The 21,510-nt window shown below is 41.4% G+C and overlaps 1 protein-coding gene across 1 annotated transcript in view; it reads right to left on the bottom strand.

Annotated features, from left to right (window-relative positions):
- Positions 1-305: 305 nt before the first annotated feature.
- LOC126092483 (vacuolar protein sorting-associated protein 28 homolog) overlaps positions 306-21,510 on the bottom strand; it is a 69,519-nt gene continuing 48,314 nt past the window's right edge. The window contains exon 5 of the mRNA XM_049908101.1: positions 306-750. Within this exon, the coding sequence (XP_049764058.1) occupies positions 484-750 (267 nt within the window). The 3' untranslated portion in view covers positions 306-483. The remainder of the gene's footprint in view (positions 751-21,510) is intronic.

Below are 21,510 nucleotides of genomic sequence, written 5' to 3'. Positions count from 1 at the left end.
GCCTCCCCTTTCCTCACAAATGATAAAACACAGAATACAATAAAATGTTGAAGGATTAAACAACGGAAAGTCTAGGATGGATTAACAACAATACGGAAGGAATAGATTGCTACTCGTCACAGAAGTGGTGTTGAGTTGTAGGCAGACCCAATGAAAAACCTGGAAAACTGTTAGTTTTCAGACAAAAAGTCCTTCAGAAACAGCTCACACACACACACACACACACACACACACACACACACACACACACACACACACACCTACTATCTATAACAACTCTGAATTAGTAGCATGAACCAATGAAATATCAATCTTACATCATTTTATTTAAACTTTTTTCTTATACATTTTACACTCCTTACAAGTACTCACATTATATAGTGACATATTTCTCACAGGAGGCAGTGAAATATATCCACACCACTTTTATTGTCTTCACACCAATGAAATTCTGCACTCTTTGTACAAGAGAATTACAGTCCACTAAGACTGATGCAAAATTCTGTTAAAGGCTGTGTAAGAGGATTCCAAGTCAAACAAAAGTTGCCGCACCTGAGTATCTGTCAGTTCATCCGATGCTTGCATACTAGACAAAGTTGTAAGCCAACTTGCCACTTTCTGTTTGCCCTCAAAATCTGATCCCAAGAGACTTAAACGATTCATTGTATCCATCAGATCACGGAGGTCTGGATGAAGCTCATCCATGGCCTTTATTTCTAATCTTAGTTTGTCCATGATTGTGATAAAGAGCTGTAAATAAATAAATTAATTAATTTGTATGATGATTGGTTTACTTAATATTTTTGAAGAATTACGAGGTGCATTCAAGTTCTAAGGCCTCCGATTTTTTTTCTCTAGACTGGAAAGAGACAGAAACATGCGCATTGTTTTAAAATGAGGCCGCGTTCATTGTCAAGACGTCCCAGAGATGGCAGCACCGTATGGCAGATGGAATTTTACCGCGAGCGGCGAGAATGAGAACTGTTTTAAATACTTAAAATGGCGACGTTTTCCTTACTTGAACAGCGTGCAATCATTCGTTTTCTGAATTTGCGTGGTGTGAAACCAATTGAAATTCATCGACAGTTGAAGGAGACATGTGGTGATGGAGTTATGGATGTGTCGAAAGTGTGTTCGTGGGTGCGACAGTTTAATGAAGGCAGAACATTGTGTGACAACAAACCGAAACAACCTCGGGCTCGCACAAGCCGGTCTGACGACACGATCGAGAAAGTGGAGAGAATTGTTTTGGGGGATCGCCGAACGACTGTTGAACTGATCGCCTTCAGAGTTGGCATTTCTGTGGGTTCTGTGCATACAATCCTGCATGACGACCTGAAAATGCGAAAAGTGTCATCCAGGTGGGTGCCACGAATGCTGACGGACGACCACACGGCTGCCCGTGTGGCATGTTGCCGAGCAATGTTGACGCGCAACGACAGCATTAATGGGACTTTCTTTTCGTCGGTTGTGACAATGGATGAGACGTGGATGCCATTTTTCAATCCAGAAACAAAGTGCCAGTCAGCTCAATCAAAGCACACAGATTCACCGCCACCAAAAAAATTTCGGGTAACCGCCAGTGCTGAAAAAATGATGGTGTCCATGTTCTGGGACAGCGAGGGCGTAATCCTTACCCATTGCGTTCCAAAGGGCACTACGGTAACAGGTGCATCCTACGAAAATGTTTTGAAGAACAAATTCCTTCCTGCATTGCAACAAAAACGTCCGGGAAGGGTTGTGCGTGTGCTATTTCACCAAGACAATGCACCCGCACATCGAGCTAACGTTCTTCATGATAACAACTTTGAAGTGATTCCTCATGGACCTACTCACCTGACCTGGCTCCTAGTGACTTTTGGCTTTTTCCAACAATGAAAGACACTCTCCGTGACCGCACATTCACCAGCCGTGCTGCTATTGCCTCAGCGATTTTCCAGTGGTCAAAACAGACTCCTAAAGAAGCCTTCGCCGCTGCCATGGAATCATGGCGTCAGCGTTGTGAAAAATGTGTACGTCTGCAGGGTGATTACGTCTAGAAGTAACGCCAGTTTCATCGATTTCAGGTGAGTAGTTAATTAGAAAAAAAATCAGAGGCCTTAGAACTTGAATGCACCTCGTATAATAGAATTTAGTCAACAATCAACAAGAAAAGCCACTAATATTAACAGAACATTTGTCAAATGAAAACTGCAACATTAATAAATTACTACAAGTGTGCTGCAGTAACTTGTCTCAGATCACTAAAACAGTCTGTATTAAGTAGTTTTGTAGAGTTGCCTGACAGTATGTAAGCAAAATTACTTTTGTGTAACTGATAAAATTATGCTAAGCTTACAGTTGCTTATTTTGTTACGAATTCCTAGGACAACTGTCCTACCGAGGGGTGGATGTGATAGCAAGCAACAAGTTGTAAATCATTTATCATAAGGTGCAAGAACAAAATGATATGGCCACTGCTGGCTGCTGTGCATCTAAAGGAAGAGGTGCTCTGATGAACTAAAGATTAAGTAAAATACTGCCATATTCCAAATCCTTATCTGCCTATTTATATCCAAGTGCTTCCTATATACAGTGAGTGATTACCATTAACTCATTCCAATGGAAGGAAATAAATTACCGAAATTATTTAACAGAAATGAGCATTGCAGTTCATCTCATGTAACAATCAAATATTCTATCCAGTTTCTTTGAAATTGTCAGTCCAAGTATTCAGCCACTAACGTAACATTTGATAGGGACTGACGATATGATCTATTGATGTAATCATCACTGCAATTAACAAATAATTCATTCAGTATATAAGAACAATTAAAACTAAAATAAAAATTTAAAAAACAAAAAAAGGCAATTCAGTGAGTGAATCCTTCTATTCATGAAGATTGGGTAATTTATTAATGAGTAAACATTACAGAGCTAGGAAATTTTTTGATACATTAAACCCTAACAAAAATAAATAGTTACAGCTTACTGTTTGCCCTTGGCAGCAAGGCAAGAGAACAGAATCTTTCACCTGTCCCTCTCAACAGACATAATCTTACACTGAAGGACATGGCAACAGGGATATCCTCAGTCTACTTCTTCATCTGTCCTCCACAAGCTGCATTATTCCATCTGGCGGTGAGTACTTAATATATCAGTGTCACTCCCCTCTTTCCCTCTACTAATCGTGCATTATGTTGGAGTGAACAACTGTTGATGAGGCAATATTTCATGTCCATTTGAATCTCTGAATTTTGACCTTCGTTATTTTTGTGAGATATTTTTGAGATGTGCAAAATGTTCATTGACTTCTCTACAAACATCACTTTCTGAATATTAACATTAAACCACACTGTGATACACATTGCCTTTCTTGTAGCATCTGCTACTGGAACTAGATTAGCACCTTTGTGATGCTTTTATGATTACTAAATGCACTCTTGACAAAACACAATACTACTCTTGGTATCTTCTGCTTCCTCTACCAATCCTATCGCTAAGGGTCTACATGTGGAGAGCAATATTCAAGTACTGGTTGAATGAAGGTTTTGTAAGCTACCTCCTTTATAGATGGACTACACTTCCAGAAATTTTTTCCAATGAATCTGTCTGACATCTGCCTTTCCTATGGTTAGTTTTATGTGAAAACTTCATTAAATTACCTTCCATTAGGTAAGTGGAATGCACTCCATGACTGTGATAATGGCTAGTTACTAGATGAATTCTGGATCTGCTCTAATAACGCTAGAACGGAAGCAATCAATAATTGCTGCTCTTTACCATTTTGGTTGTTTGATGTGCTCACTCCACTTTAAATGCATTGAGAAAATGATAAGATGGTGACAATGAAATGGACCCAAAATAAACAGGTAATTATAGGAGATAAAAGGCTGTATCAAAAGGCTTCAGCCTTTAGAATATAAATAAAATCTTATTACATTTGTTTATCCTGAGCAGCAATATTGTAAGTGTAACAATCATCTGTTAAGCTCAGCAAAGCTGGTGGTGGAAGGGAGGATCCAGGTAGATAAGGTAGGAGAGCAGCCACTGAAACCAAGCATGTCATGTGGAGTGCATGCTGTGCCACAGGGTGGTCTATTTTGCTCTTGGCTACAGTTTGGTGGTTGCCGTTCACCCTGGCGGACAGCTGGTTGGTAGTCATACAAATATAAAAGGCTGTGCAATGATTGCAGCAGAGCTGGTAAATGACACGGCTGCTTTCACAGGTGGCCCACACCTGATGGGTGGCGTATCTACACTGACATTATTCCTTGTCCAGTATGCTGATGGTCTCACCAAAGCCTTCACAAACAGGCATTAGCCTCCAGACCTTTGTCTGCAAAGCTCTTTCATCACCAAGTACCACCCTGTGCTGGAACAACTGAACCACATCCTTTGCCAGGGCTTTGATTACCTATCATTATGACCTAAAATGAGGGGCATCCTACCTGAGATCTTTTTCACCTCTCCTAAAGTGATGTTCCACTGTCCACCCAACCTCCACAACACTCTAGTCCATCACTATGCCCCTCCCAATCCCAACATGGTACTACCAAACCCCGACACCTTGCAACAAGGATCGTATCTCTGTGAAAGACTCACGTGCATGATCTCCCCAGTCCACCCACCCACCACTTCCTATTTCCAGTCCTGTCAAAGGCTTATCCTACCCCATCAGGAGCAGGGTCACCTGTGAAAGCAGCCATGTCATTTAGTAGTCTGCTGCAATTATTGCACAGTTTTTATATTTGTATCACTACCACACAACTCTCCACCAGGACGAATGGCCACCGTCAGACTGTGGCCAAGAGCAAAGTAGACCACATTAAGTTGCAGAAACCTGTGTTGCATGTGGATGATTGCTGATACAGTGTGGCTCAGAAGTAGATGCAATTTGGAATTAAGTTGCAGACAGGCACAAGTAAAAGACACTTACATAAAGCTTTCGGCCACAGCCATCATCAGCAAGAGAGAAACATGAACCATTCATACCCACAAAGAAACATACCTCATGCACTCATGACTGCCAACTTCAGCATCTCTGGCCGGAATGCAGGTATCACCCTGTGGCACAACATGCAGCTGAACATAACATGCTTGATTTCAATGGCTGCCTTACTACCCAAGCTGTTTGGATCTCCCCTTCCACCACTAGATTTTCTCGACTGCGCAGATGGGAGTTATCCTTACAACATATTCTCTGCTCCCCTAATTACCTCAGCCTCAATCTATGATAACATATATTGTCCCTACACCCTCCACCAACAATTTCCACCTCCACTGTCCTATCATCTTCTCATTCTCATCTCCCACCTTCTTTGTTTACCACCCTCTGCCAATGCACCTGCCCATCTTTTCCTGCTCTTCTCCTTTTTCGTTACTTTCTCCCCCCCTCCCCCCATCTCCAAGCCCCACAATCTCTTATGCAGTGCCCATTGCCATTCTAGTCCCTACACACTCTACCAGACAGTGTTCCTCTCCCCTGCACCCCTCTCCCCTACCTGCCCATACACTAATATCCCTTTTCCCTTAGTATGCCCCCCTCCAGATTGGTGCTTGCATCTCATGTGATACCTGCATTCCGGCCAGAGATGCTGAAGTTGGCAGTCATGAGTGCATGAGGTATGTTTCTTTGTGGGTATGAATGGTTCATGTTTCTCTCTTGCTGATGATGGCTGTGGCCGAAAGCTTTATGTAAGTGTCTTTTACTTGTGCCTGTCTGCAACTTAATTCCAAATTGCATCTACTTCTGAGCCACACTGTATCAGCAATCATCCACATGCAACACAGGTTTCTGGACTGTGCAGTTTGTTAATGCAACATCTGATGTCCCAGATTCTTTCCTCCAAGTTATAATTATATTTATCCCTATTTATCACATTTCCTCCCCCATCCTGATGTACATTAGCATTTTACTTTTCTCACCTGCCCATGCCACATGAACTTGTGACACACTGTCTAACTCATCTCCCCTCCCCCCTTAATTCTCTATCACAACACACACACACACACACACACACACAAAAATGGTTCAAATGGCTCTGAGCACTATGCGACTTAACTTCTGTGGTCATCAGTCGCCTAGAACTTAGAACTAATTAAACCAAACTAACCTAAGGACATCACACACATCATGCCCGAGGCAGGATTCGAATCTGCGACCATAGCGGTCGCTCTGCTCCAGACTGTAGCGCCCAGAACCGCACGGCCACTCCGGCCGGCACACACACACAAACACACACACTCCATACCTCATTTTTTCCTATTCTCCCATGTTGCTATACATTCTTAATGTATATTTGAGTATTTTTAAACGATTTCATCTACATCTACATTTACATCTACATTTATACTCCGCAAGCCACCCAACGGTGTGTGGCGGAGGGAACTTTACGTGCCACTGTCATTATCTCCCTTTCCTGTTCCAGTCGCGTATGGTTCGCGGGAAGAACGACTGTCTGAAAGCCTCTGTGCGCGCTCTAATCTCTCTAATTTTACATTCGTGATCTCCTCGGGAGGTATAAGTAGGGGGAAGCAAAATATTCGATACCTCATCCAGAAACGCACCCTCTCAAAACCTGGCGAGCAAGCTACACCGCGATGCAGAGCGCCTCTCTTGCAGAGTCTGCCACTTGAGTTTGTTAAACATCTCCGTAACGCTATCACGGTTACCAAATAACCCTGTGACGAAACGCGCCGCTCTTCTTTGGATCTTCTCTATCTCCTCCGTCAACCCGATCTGGTACGGATCCCACACTGATGAGCAATACTCAAGTATAGGTCGAACGAGTGTTTTGTAAGCCACCTCCTTTGTTGATGGACTACATTTTCTAAGGACTCTCCCAATGAATCTCAACCTGGTACCCGCCTTACCAACAATTAATTTTATATGATCATTCCACTTCAAATCGTTCCGCACGCATACTCCCAGATATTTTACAGAAGTAACTGCTACCAGTGTTTGTTCCGCTATCATATAATCATACAATAAAGGATCCTTCCTTCTATGTATTCGCAATACATTACATTTGTCTATATTAAGGGTCATCCAGTTTCATGCATGGGTAGATATTTTTATGTACCTGTGCATATTTTTGGATATGTGTATTCATGTGTTTTTTTACACATCTTTTCTCTTATCCATGTTTTCTCACAATCGTCAACACCTATTTTGGCCATTTTCATTTCATTCCTACACTCCTGGTAATTGAAATAAGAACACCGTGAATTCATTGTCCCAGGAAGGGGAAACTTTATTGACACATTCCTGGGGTCAGATACATCACATGATCACACTGACAGAACCACAGGCACATAGACACAGGCAACAGAGCATGCACAATGTCGGCACTAGTACAGTGTATATCCACCTTTCGCAGCAATGCAGGCTGCTATTCTCCCATGGAGACGATCGTAGAGATGCTGGATGTAGTCCTGTGGAACGGCTTGCCATGCCATTTCCACCTGGCACCTCAGTTGGACCAGCGTTCGTGCTGGACGTGCAGACCACGTGAGACGACGCTTCATCCAGTCCCAAACATGCTCAATGGGGGACAGATCCAGAGATCTTGCTGGCCAGGGTAGTTGACTTACACCTTCTAGAGCACGTTGGGTGGCACGGGATACATGCGGACGTGCATTGTCCTGTTGGAACAGCAAGTTCCCTTGCCGGTCTAGGAATGGTAGAACGATGGGTTCGATGACGGTTTGGATGTACCGTGCACTATTCAGTGTCCCCTCGACGATCACCAGTGGTGTACGGCCAGTGTAGGAGATCGCTCCCCACACCATGATGCTGGGTGTTGGCCCTGTGTGCCTCGGTCGTATGCAGTCCTGATTGTGGCGCTCACCTGCATGGCGCCAAACACGCATACGACCATCATTGGCACCAAGGCAGAAGCGACTCTCATCGCTGAAGACAACACGTCTCCATTCGTCCCTCCATTCATGCCTGTCGCGACACCACTGGAGGCGGGCTGCACAATGTTGGGGCGTGAGCGGAAGACGGCCTAACAGTGTGCGGGACCGTAGCCCAGCTTCATGGAGACGGTTGCGAATGGTCCTCGCCGATACCCCAGGAGCAACAGTGTCCCTAATTTGCTGGGAAGTGGCGGTGCGGTCCCCTACGGCACTGTGTAGGATCCTACGGTCTTGGCGTGCATCCGTGCGTCGCTGCGGTCCGGTCCCAGGTCGACGGGCACGTGCACCTTCTGCCGACCACTGGCGACAACATCGATGTACTGTGGAGACCTCACGCCCCACGTGTTGAGCAATTCGGCGGTACGTCCACCCGGCCTCCCGCATGCCCACTATACGCCCTCGCTCAAAGTCCGTCAACTGCACATACGGTTCACGTCCACGCTGTCGCGGCATGCTACCAGTGTTAAAGACTGCGATAGAGCTCCGTATGCCACGGCAAACTGGCTGACACTGACAGCGGCGGTGCACAAATGCTGCGCAGCTAGCGCCATTCGACGGCCAACACCGCGGTTCCTGGTGTGTCCGCTGTGCCGTGCGTGTGATCATTGCTTGTACAGCCCTCTCGCAGTGTCCGGAGCAAGTATGGTGGGTCTGACACACCGGTGTCAATGTGTTCTTTTTTCCATTTCCAGGAGTGTATTACCTTTACACCATTGCTGCCACAATGGACTCCAATTACATTTTTCTGTATCAGCTCAGAAAAGTATCCCTTTCCCTGGCTAAAACCCAGACCCATATACTATTTCTCAAATGCTGCTTAAACCATGGAAACCCCCAAATGACCCAATCCTCCTTTCAAAATGGCCTTCACCTTTTCAGATTCCGCCAGTCCATGGCCCTCGTGAACCTGGTGCTACAAATTTCCATTGCACAGGTATATCAGAACCACCTCTGCTCCTTCTGCAAGATACTATTACTGTGCAATCCCTGCTGGCTCTGAAATTGAATCCCTTGCTTTCAAGCACCTGGAGTAGTATTCCAGATACCACCTTCATAAGTTATCCAACATGCTGACATCCTACTGCCGTCTTGGGGCACCACTAGCCAACCCCTACCCTACCCACAGTGTTCCTCCTTGACAACCACTCATAGCACCTAAACCCTGTCTAGCCAACCTTTTCAACTTGCCACAACCCCCTAAACTCCCTACCTACAATCCACCAAATCCAGAGCCGAAACATTACCATAACACTGTTAACCTTTTAACCAAAACTCTGACCTCCACAGAAGTTTCAGTCATATACAAAGGCCTTACCTTTAGCCCTACTCCCAACTTTAACCATACTGGACTTGTCAAAGACCCACTCTCCTTTTCCCGCTTCCTGCAATAGAAGCACTTCTTTGCCACCAATCCCTCCAACCAAAACCAATCTAATTCCAACAATGCACCCTGCCTCTCCCAGTTTATACCACCATCCAACTGTGATCCCTCACTGCCACTTAACCACCCGCTAATCACCTTCGAGGTATTTCTTACCTCCAACTTAGCCTCACCATCCTTCCCCAGGTCCTTCCTCAAAACACCAACCTTTCAGCAGAAGAACGAATAGCCATACACAACATTAAAATGAATCATGACCTAATCATCCTCCCTGCAGACAAAGGTTCCAACATTGTTGTTATGAATTGCAATGACTACCTGGCAGAAAGTCTCCGTCAATTATCTGATACCTCCAGCTATAAACTCCGCCAGAGAAATCCCATCCCACAAGTTCGAATACCTGCTTAAAGCCTTAGACCCTTCCAGACCCTCTCCCCTGAATCCATTTTGTCTCCTCACCCCCATGACACCCCGCAGACTCATCTTCTACCTGCTTCCCAAACTCCACAAACCCAACAATAATGGACGCCCCATTGCAGCTGGTTATTGTGCCCCTAATGAAAGAATTTTGGCCCTCACTGACCAACACCTCCAACTAATTGTCCATAATCTAGACTCCCATGTCAAAGATACCAACAAATTCCTTCACTGTTTCTCCATCATCCTCACCCCTTTAACCTCCTGGATCGCTACTCATCACTGTTGACGCTCATGCCCACAGTCCTACCGCTATTGAACACTACCTGTCCCAACGTTCTTCACACTCCAGACCCACTCCATCATTCCTCATACATATTACTAACTTTATCCTGACCAACAACTACTTGTTCTTCCATGAAAGGCATACAAACAAATCTGCAGCACTTCCATGGGCACCCGCAGGCACCCTCTTATGCCAACCTGTCTATGGGCCACCCAGAGGAGACCTTCCTAGCCTCCCAAATGCCAAACCCCTAGTCTGGTTCAGGTTCTTTGATGACATCTTCATGATCTGGACTCATTGCCAAGACACCGTATCTTCATTCATTCACAACCTCAGCACCTTCTCTCCCATCCACTTCACCCAGTCCTCTGCAAACCGGCTTGTCACCTTCCTAGATGTTGACCTCCACTTCTCTGATGGTTCCATCCACACCTCTGTCCACATTAAACCCACCAACAGTACCTGCATTTTGATGGCTGTCATCCCTTCTACACAACAAAAATCCGTCCCTTACAGCATGGCCACCCACGGATGGCATATCTGCAGTTACAACTCCCTCGTCCAGCATACTGTGGGTCTCACCAAGGCATTCACGGACAGGCACTATCCCCCAGACCTAGTCTGCAAACAGATCTTCCATGCTATTTCCCCTCACACCCCCAATCCTCTCACCATACCCAAGAATCAGCAACAAAGGAGTACCCCTTTCATCACCCAATACTACACGCTGGAGCAGTATAATCACATCCTTCATCGGGGCTTTGATTGTCAATCATCATGCCTTGAAATGAGGGACATAATACCCACCATCCTTCCCATTCCTCTTAAAGTGGTGTTCCAATGCCCACCCAACCACTTCATCATCCTAGTCCATCCCTATGGCACTCCCAACCCCAGGCATTTGCCACAAGGATCACATATCTGTGCAAGACCCATGTGCATGACCTGCCCAATCCCCCAACCCAGCATTTCCTATTCCAGTCCTGTCACAGGTTTATGCTACCCTATCAGGAGCTGGGCCATCTATGAAAGCAGCTATGTCATTTACGAGCTCACTGCACAGGTTTTTATATTGGTATGACTACCAACCAGCTGTTCATCAGGATGAATGTCCACTGCCAAACTGTGGCCAAGAGCAAAGTAGACTATTCTGTGGCACAACATGCAGCTGAACATAACATGTTTGATTTCAGTGGCTACCTCATTACCCCAGCTACCTGGATCCACCCCTTCCACCACAGGCTTTTCTGAATTGTGCAGATGGGAGTTATCCTTACAACAGATTCTCTGCTCCCATAATTATCCCAGCCTCAACTTACAGTAACATACTGTCCCTACATCTTCCACTCAACAGTTTCCACCCCCTCTGTCCTATCATCTCCTCTACATTCTTGTCTCCCATCTTCTTTGTTTGCCACCCTCTGCCAATGCATCCCTGCCAGACAGTGTTCCTCTCTCCCCTCACCTCTACACTACTATCCCTTCACCTTCCCTGCCCCCTCCAGATTTCTGCTTCCATCCCATGTGATAGTTGATTTCTGGCCCAACTTGCTGGAGTTGGCAGTCATGTGCATGAGGTGTGCTTGCTAGTGTGTATGAATGGTGTGTTTTTCTCTTCTGCTGATGGAGACTGTGGCTGAAAGCTTTATGCAAGTGTCTTAATTCTGCCTGTTTGCAAATTAATGTGTCTTCTTTATGGTAAGCAGCATTCCGTCTTTTCCTATATTGTTGATATTCTCTCCTGGAGTTTCCATCGTTTGATATACCATTTCCATGACCAGCAATCAGTCTTTTTTCCTCTCTTTCTTATTTCCAAAAAATGTAAACATCTCTGTACTTTGAATGCCTTTCTGTTTTTCCCATGATAGTAGAAGATGAAGCCTTTTTCTGCAGGACTGTGGCATCCAAATGAATCCATCAACCATACATGATACACATTCTTAGAATTCAGTCATTAGATGAGCTGTGAAACTCCAAACTATATTCTTTTCTATGTGAATGGAGGAAAGTTTATCTAGTCATTTTGGCCAGAAACAGGATCACTTCTGATCAGTCTGGTACCATGACTAATATCTGTCTTTGTCAATGGGTAAGACAACTCTCTTCTTGAACTTCAAGCAGTTCTTCTGTCAACGTTTTTAACAAGCTTCAGAACATTAAGAGTATTAAATACCAAATAAATAAGCTTCCCAGAGAGTAAATCATGATTATTTCATAGACCTTTTAGCATTACTGACTCAACAATTAACATTTCCAGCTTCATAAATGATTTCATTACAGTTTTTTTTCAAAATCCAAATTGATGCAGAGGACAGAAATAGAATTAGCAGATCATCTGAAAGAAACGGAATGGATCCATATCAGATGTAAATGAAATGAAAGGCACAAGTTTAGTATGCAACAGATCACTGAATAGTTTTATGACAGCCGTGTTGTTTTCCAAGTTTGCCCTCCACTCATGATAAATTCCTTCCAGTTGCAAGTGGTTTGCAGAAAGAATGACAGTTGACAAGCCTCCGTGTGAGCTCTAATCTCCCTAATTTTACCTTAATGTTGTTTACATGAGGTATGCATTTTGTGACAAGATGGCACCCACAGAAAAGGATAGTGTTTCGCTCTCGTCAAAAATGGAAAAACTGAACATTTCATTTCACTGTGTCAAGAATGCCAAAAATAAACTTAAAATACACATGCTCACATTCTGAGATGTCTGAACCAGAAAATGAAGTAAAAACAAAAAGTGAATTTATCAAGATAATAAAAAATGATACTGAGGTGTTGAAAAGAGAAATCTCTATTTTAAGGCAAGAAACAGATAAATTTTTATGAGAAAAAGAGGTCCTTGCATCTGAAAGCAGTGAAACAAAAACATAGCATCGCATTGATTTGTGTGCGTACATCAGCAGCAGGACGGTGATCAACAAAATGGTGACTCCAGGTAGAGAAAATAATAGATTAGTAAGAGAAAAACAGTTCAGTGTGTGTTTGAAAGCATGAAAACGGAAACAGAACAATACCATGAAAACTCGTGTGCATGTATTAGCAGTGCTAATGATCAAAACTTTAGGTCTAATACATCAGATGTGCCCAATGAGTTACTGATAACATCAGTAAGCCAAAAATCCAGTACATAAACATTAGTGCAAGTCGATAACATATGCTAAAAGGAAAGGTTGTGGCTGAAGTGTGCAAAGAAATAAAAATGAATTTCTATTGATAGGCGATTCATTATTGAAAAATGTTGCTGTTTCAAGACGCAAAATTGATGCGTGACCTGGAATTAAAATGCAACCACTAAACAAGCATTTTTAAAAATATTGAAAATCCAAAACAAAATACTGCAGAAAATTAACTTAGGCACAACTATGGTGGTGTGCTAATACATGATGGGACACATTCGATAAAAGTGGCAGTGAAGAAGAAATCACCAAGGAGACAAGAAACTTAACTTGCTCAGTTAGAAGTGTCTATGTAGTTTCCCTGCTTATAATCAGTGGAACAATAAAAAGATGATCTGTAAGTGATAAATACATCTGCAAAATAAACTGTGTCATAAAAGAACAATGTGATAGTCTTGAAGCAATATTCATAAATCCAAATAAAGTCCCAGATGAAAACTGCCTTGGAACAGGTGGTCTGCATCTAAATACATTGGGGTCACTAACATTAAGTAGGATGTTTACAGATGTTTGCAAAACAATTAAAAAACAAGGGAAACTAAAATGTCTTGAGGGGAGTGAAAAACTGGATAAACTAGCTAAGAAACCCAAGAACAAGTATCGTCCAAAAAGCATGAAAGAACAGAATACAGACGTCAATTTTATTGACATCCACAGAGTGAAGGACAAGGAATTAGTATTGAATGACTGTTCATTAGAGAAAAAGTGGACTTCTTGTGTTTATGTGAACACTAGGTCACTAAAGATGAACTTTTTAAGTTAGAAAATTGTAGTTTATTGCAGAAGAGTTCACAAGAGAGGTGGTATGCAATTTATGCTGGCAAATGAATCAATTGCTCAATTGGTAAACATAGATCTAGATTATATGTGTAAAGAACTGAATTTTGAAGCTACTCGTAGAGTTATTAGAGGTATGAAGCTAATTAGCAGTATGAAGGTAATAACAGTTATCACTGTACAGGTCTCCCAATGGTATTATTAGCATTTTCTTAGAGAAAATGGATGTCCTTCTTGGTGGACTCACTGACAACAGATTCACAAACTATGATATCATAATAATACATGGTGATCGTAATTTTGATTTTGACATGTTAACTGTTAAGCATAGTGTTAGTGATTTGAAAAACCTATTGCGACAGTTCAACCTACAGTACGTTAATTATAAACCTGCTTGAGAACTAGCATGCTTGAAAAATGTATTTTTTATTTTAAATGTGCCTAAGATCAATGCGATGTAACAATGTTTTCCTTTACTGACCACAAATGTGTCCTCAATATATGCTAATAGCAGGGGCGGGCAGGAATTCTGCACGTGTGCTGTGCACATGCACGTGTGCAGTTAACAGGTGTTCTGAGTGCACACAGGGGAAAGCTGGCCACCCGCTTTTCACCCCTCCCCACCATACCGTCTCTCCGCTTCTTCCTCTGTAATGCGTTTTGTTTCCTGGCCTGCTTTATTAAATGAAGGAATAAGGCTAGTAGAAGTGCTTGACAGAAATCATGGTTTGAAAGAGTACCTATTAGCTACGATACGTTTTCTTTAATTATCACAGGTGGAGTTTACAATACGTTTAATGTCTGGAACAAAATTCCTACATACAGACAAACGCAAACAGTTACGTAAATTTTCATTACTGATGTTTGCTCTTAACCGAGACTTATTAATTTTCATTACAGAAAAAAATCTCTCACAAAAGTATGTCAAGCCCAACATTGACTATCTTCATGGTTTCACGATGGAGACGAGGAAACTCTTGCTGTGGAAAGTCGTGATAAAAATCTATTACACGTCTTGCCAAAAGGAACTTGTCTCTCAGACGAGAATTACACTGTAGATCTATTAATTCCATTTGCAAACTGAGATGAATATCATCTACAGAAACCAGATGCTCTCTAGAACTATTCAAAACCTTGGGATAAGTAAGATATATCCCCAAATCGCTTGAGAAATTCCTCTTTTATTGCACTAAGAACGGCAACATACTGAAATTTATTATAATGGCGTTCAATATTAAGCTTCCGCTCACCAGCGAAAATACTGTCACAAATTATACATTTCCAATTTTCACGTTTTTCCACAGAGAACAAATGATTCTCCCATTCCTTTTTAAAAGATTCAAATCTCCAATTTTCCATTTCCTTGATTCACTCTGCATTTTCCGGTTATTGAAATACAATGTTCACTACGCAGTGGACGCTTCGCTTCAACATCCGCAGCTTAACCTGGTACTACACTGCCGCAACCTGCAGGCTGTCGGCACTGTCCCGTTCGACGATTGCACGCGAGCAGCACACGTGCAGCGCTGTGTGCTCATGAGCCGCGTGCAACGTTTGCCCGCCCCTGCTAATAGTATCAACTCAGTCAACCTTAGTGGTGCCTTGGCCAACTCAAAAACAGTAATCACTAGGCCAATAAGCAATGAAAAAAAATCAATAATTTCAGGAAATACCTTTAAGATAGGGATTGGTTTTGCCAGAGAAATACTGGTAATCATTGTCTATCAAATAAAGAGACAGATAAGATAATTTTTGAATTTTTTAAACTCATTACTGGAAATATTTAATTATAGTGTTCCAATTAGAAGATGTAGGTAACTGACAAGAGGCTGCAGAAAGCATATATTGAAAAAGAAAAAGTCTTGGTACACTAAAACCCTGTCCAATATGCAAGACCACGTATTGATGCTGTTAGACATATAGAATAATACTAAGTCTAAAAATGCAAAATCCTTGTATGTAAGAGGGAGAAACGATTATAAAAAAGCACTCACTGAAGCAAAAAGGTCACACAATGCATTGAGAGTTCTAACAATAAATGCAGAACTGCTTGGAATCACATAAGGTCAAAATCAGTATCTCATAACAAGAGTTTAATGATTATTTTATTTGTGGAAGAAGGAAGCAATAGCATCAGTAGATTTGATACAAATCCATCAGAACTCTCAGAAAAATATTATAGACAACCCTACAATAATAGTCTCACTTTCTTTGAGGTTACACCTACTACTGAATTAAACATAGTAAGGAACTTCAAGTCATCAGAGAGCATTGTTATTTATGACATTCTTGCAAATAGCTGAAGAAAGTAATTGATTTTATTGTTCATCCATTGACTAAAAGCATAAAATAAATGTGTAGCAGAGAGATGTTTTTGAGAGGAGCTTAAATTATCTAGGGTGGTCCCCGTGTATAAAAAGGGGTGGCAAAGATAACCCTGCTAGTTTCAGACCAATATCACTAGTTTCAGTACTGGTCAAAATAATAGAATACTTCATTTACCTTCAACTGTCCACCCATTTTGAAAAACTTGGAATATTCAATGCAGCACAATATGGATTAAGAAAAAAATTATCAACAACTGATGCACTAGATTCTGTAACAAAATATGTTCTTAAAGTGTTTGATGAGAAAGTCTCCGCTCAGTCCACTTTCTATGACCTGAGTAAAGCAGTCAACTGTGCAGGACATGACATGTTTCTACAGAATCTCCATTTCTATGGCATCAGGGATAATGGCCTAAAAAACTGTAGGCAAGTCGTGTGTAATGGGACGGAAAAGTCTACCGAGAAACAAACTAAGGTGGAATTCCGTAGGGATCTTTACTGGATCAATTTTTATTTTTGGTCATAATCAATGACCTGTCCAAAGCTCCAATAAGGTGCTCTTTGCAGATGACACTACCTTCCCAAATTATAACAATGATTTGAATAAGCTAAACAGTTCTGTTGACAATACACTTGCCTAAGAATCATATTGGTTTGGGTCAAATGGGTTTCTCCTGAATGAGAACAAAACAAAAAATATGGTATTTGGTCTAAAGGACAAAAGTCCTTTTAATGATCCCAGTCATATAAAGTTCTTGGGGGCATACTTAGATGACAGAGCAACACAGAAAATACATTTGTGTTAAATTGCCTAGAGCAATTTACTTATTAAGCTGTCTTATGAAATGTGAATCAGCAGCCTATGTTAAAACATTTTATTTTGCATTTTTCAAAGTATTATGTCATATGGAATTATCCTCTGGGGAAACTTTAGGCATGTTCAAAACATATTACTTCTGCAAAAGAAAGCAATCAGGGTCATTACATGTTATCAATATAAAGCACATTGTAAGCCCTTGTTATCTGAAATGATAATTAAATCGACACACTAGCTGCAAACAGGCGTTGATATATATCATTAGGGACATGTAGAAAACGTGTGCCCAACTGGGACTCGAACCCGGGATCTCCTGCTTACATGGCAGATGCTCTATCCATCTGAGCCATCGAGGGCATAGATGGTAGTGTGCCTGCAGGGACTTATCCCTTGCACACTCTTTGTGAGACCCACATTCCCAACATGTCCACACCACTACAATCGTAGTGCACCTAATAGATGTTTGCCCATCACACTCATTACTCATGGCAGATTAATCTACCAAGTCCCGTACGAGTTCCGGTCAGGGCACACATTTTCTTCATGTCCCCAATGATGTATATCAATGCCTGTTTGCAGCTAGGGTGCCGATTTAATTATCATTTCATTCTAGTGAAGCTGCATGGTCATCAATGGTATCTGTTCTTTCGGGAACAGATACTACCTTCATATACGCCTTGTTATCTGCATGTAAAATAGTAAGTGTTATAAATCCGTATATACACCACGCGTTAATCAGTAAAAAAAAAAAAGAAGCAATAAAATGGTTAATTCTTCTAGGTACATATGCTCTTGGAACTTTTAACGATACAAGTATCATTACAACCAATAGATAGTTCCAGGCCACGCAAATAAATCTTCGACGTAACTTTATTTATAACTAGTGTTCGCCAAGCATCAGAGGATGCTCAAATACAGCAGGCAGCGAGGCAATAGTGTGCGCCTAGTGTAGTCATCTGACATACAGCAGATGAAGTATAATTGAACAATGAATGGAAGTGGGTGAAGGGTGCTGCCACCTACAGAAAAAAGTGCGATCTAAATGCTGACGACAATTTAGAAACAATATTGTTTAAATAATCAGTTGTCTAATATGTAATACGTTTTGTAAAATAGTTGTTTTTTCAAATTTTAAATGTATTGTGACTGTAAACAATTGTGTAAGTGTTCATGGCTTTAATATTCAGTTATAAAGATGAGGGAACCTATCGCATATGAATACGCAGCTAGGACTGTTAATGCTGCTTTTGTGTAAGAGAACAGTTTTTGGACAGTTCAAGTACGGCTTCATAAGAGTGAGTACATGTAACTGTGTTTAGTGCTAAAGTGAGCTTTTATGAAGAACGCCTCAGATGAACGAGTTAAAAGTAGCTAGTGACACCACTTCAGTGCATTGTTAGCAGCAGAATTCCAATTAAGAAGAAGTGGCTACATTTATTTGCCAATTTGGAAATAATGTGAATTGGCTCGTTGTACATACTCCACAATTTCAAGAAACATTGTGCTGGCCAAAGATAGTAACAATAACTACTACAACTGTGAAGCCACTATCATTTGCTGCAAATTATTCTTCAAGGTGATAAACTGTGCCCACCAACAAATAAAAGACTCGAGTATAATTTCATTTGTGAAGTTTAGGGTATCATGTACTGTGGGATAGGAATCATCTAGTAAAAGCCATGATCACTGACAAAATGTAAAAAGTTAACAAAATATTTTGCTGGTTTTTATTTAAAGCAAATGGTTTTAACAATTTCCTTATTTCATTACAAACTCTGAGTGCACCAATAATTGTTTCCTAAACTGTATAATTATAGCAGCATACTTCTCCATATAAATTAGCTGGTTGATTGTGAGTTTTAGCATTTGTTATTTATGGTCAATATTTGAACAAACAAAAAAGTAGGATAAGTGAATGATATTTACCATCTAAAATCACTAGTCATGCTGCATGAATTGGACATTGTGTAGCAGACGAAGACAACAAAAGAGACTGTGAATCTTTTTGCATTAAGGGAAGTAACTACTGTGGTGGATGAAATCTTTGCTGAATAGTTTTATATCTGTTGCCCATTCATATTAGTCACCAAACTGGTAAATGTCGTTGGTTACAAGTAGGTGTACATACTTATTTATAGTACTGATTTCTTCTGACTTAAGCTTCTAAACATATATTTGACAATAAACTTCCATAATAGAACTTAAGCGGCTGGTAGCCGGGGACTGTACTACTGGTCCTTACTAGTGTAGCGATCTGGCCAAACATTTTCTGTCAAAACTTCATTTTCTTGGACGCACCGAGAAGATAATACATAATCTTTCTCACCTGTCATTCCTATCAGTCGTTTATTTCCATTCTGATAGTATGAATCTATGGATTTCGCTAGTAATTATAACAACACTGATCATTCCCACACCCAATCAGCCACATAATCAGACAGCGATTGCCATTCCTCCATTCGGCTTTACTCCACTCAGCTTGTATAGCCCCGTCTCCTTTTGTCTGTGGAAAGTTTATTTATAGATGCGACGAGGATTCTCCTGACAGAGACATCACGTACACTATGCATGCATTCAAAAGTCAGCTTATGATTCATTCAGAAATCAACTTAAAATGTGTTCAAATACCAACAGAGAAGCATTTCAAAATCATATGACTAATTGATAGGCAAATGTGCACTGGATGCTAGGTGCTTTGTGAAACAAGTTTTTTTTTTCCCCCCTCAAGAATATGAATTAGGCGCCCCTTTTCCCAGAAGTATCTAGCTGCTTGCTGTGACTGCTTGCACAGCCAACAGCCACATTCCTGTTGACAGAAGCAGGAGAATCTACTATTCAAACGTGACTCTACTGCGCATGCGCATGAGCCCGCGCGTTAACTGCTAAAACAAATCGAATGTAAACAGTTGCGACTTCACGCTCACTGGAGGCAATTTGTTGTTATGAAGCACTGCATAGTCTTCCTAAAGCCTTTGACACATTTTCAGTCAGCAGACGCTTGCATGAGCACTTGTGTCGTCGTTGTATATGTCGCATTTCCTTTGCAATTTAAGTTATTTTCATTTTTTTCTCTAGTTTATGTTTTATTGTTGAAGTATTATTCTGCAGTAGCGGGATACAGTAATATCCTTTGTTAGTGTGTCGGTTCTTACTAGTAAAAATTACAAAAATTTAACTGAAAACTAAAACAATGAAAAATTCCCGGAATTCTAAAAATATTCTGGGTTTTTCCCGGATCTCCCGGTTGTCCCGGGTCGTAGATACCCTGAAAAAAATATATAAGGAGTCAGATTTCCTAAGATTACTCATGGAGAATTTTGTGACTGACTACACACAAAGATAATGAAAATCAAACTGGTTTATTTACAGACTGCTCAACGATTCTGTAAGTTCTAAGCTCCTGTCCACTCCTTAAAAAGACCCCTATTGCTGTTTGTTATCATTCAATGCCATGCCCTGTCTATGTGCAAAACCCAAAAAGACACAATAAATTCTTATAGCAAAATAGGAGGATAAGAGTGGAGAAACTTCAGGATAAGGAAATCAGGCACAAGTACATAACAGCGATCTCAGAAAGGTACCAGTTAGTTGAATGTAGTCAATTACAGTCATTGGAAAAGGAATGGACAAGGTACAGGGACACAGTACTAGAAGTGGCTAAAGAATGTCTTGGAACAGTAGTGTGTAAAAGTAGGATGAAGCAAACAGCTTGGTGGAATGATACAGTCAAGGCAGCCTGTAAAAGGAAAAAGAAGGCGTATCAAAAATGGCTACATACCAGAACCCAGGTAAACAGAGAAAGTTATGTTGAAGAAAGAAACAAAGCCAAACAGATAATTGCAGCATCCAAGAAGAAATCTTGGGAAGACTTTGGAAACAGGTTGGAGACTATGGGTCAAGCTGCTGGAAAACCATTCTGGAGTGTAATTAGCAGTCTTCGAAAGGGAGGTAAGAAGGAAATGACAAGTATTTTGGACAGGTCAGGAAAACTGCTGGTGAATTCTGTGGATGCCTTGGGAAGATGGAGGGAATATTTTGAAGAGTTGCTCAATGTAGGTGAAAATGCGATCAGTAATGTTTCAGATTTCGAGGTAGAATGGAATAGGAATGATGATGGAAATAGGATCACATTTGAGGAAGTGGAAAAAATGGTCAATAGATTGCAGTGCAATAAAGCGGCTGGGGTGGATGAAATTAAGTCGGAACTCATCAAATACAGTGGAATGTCAGGTCTTAAATGGCTACACAGGATAATTGAAATGGCCTGGGAGTCGGGACAGGTTCCATCAGACTGGACAAAAGCAGTAATCACACCAATCTTTAAACATGGAAACAGAAAAGATTGTAACAACTATAGAGGTATCTCTAATCAGCGTTGTGGGTAAAATCTTCTCAGGTATTGTTGAAAGGAAAGTGCGAGTATT

Source organism: Schistocerca cancellata, chromosome 7, assembly GCF_023864275.1.
Source record: "Schistocerca cancellata isolate TAMUIC-IGC-003103 chromosome 7, iqSchCanc2.1, whole genome shotgun sequence".
In the NCBI taxonomy this organism is placed as follows: domain Eukaryota; kingdom Metazoa; phylum Arthropoda; class Insecta; order Orthoptera; family Acrididae; genus Schistocerca; species Schistocerca cancellata.
Note: the sequence above shows the minus strand (reverse complement) of the source record. Positions and strands in the feature narration are given on the sequence as shown.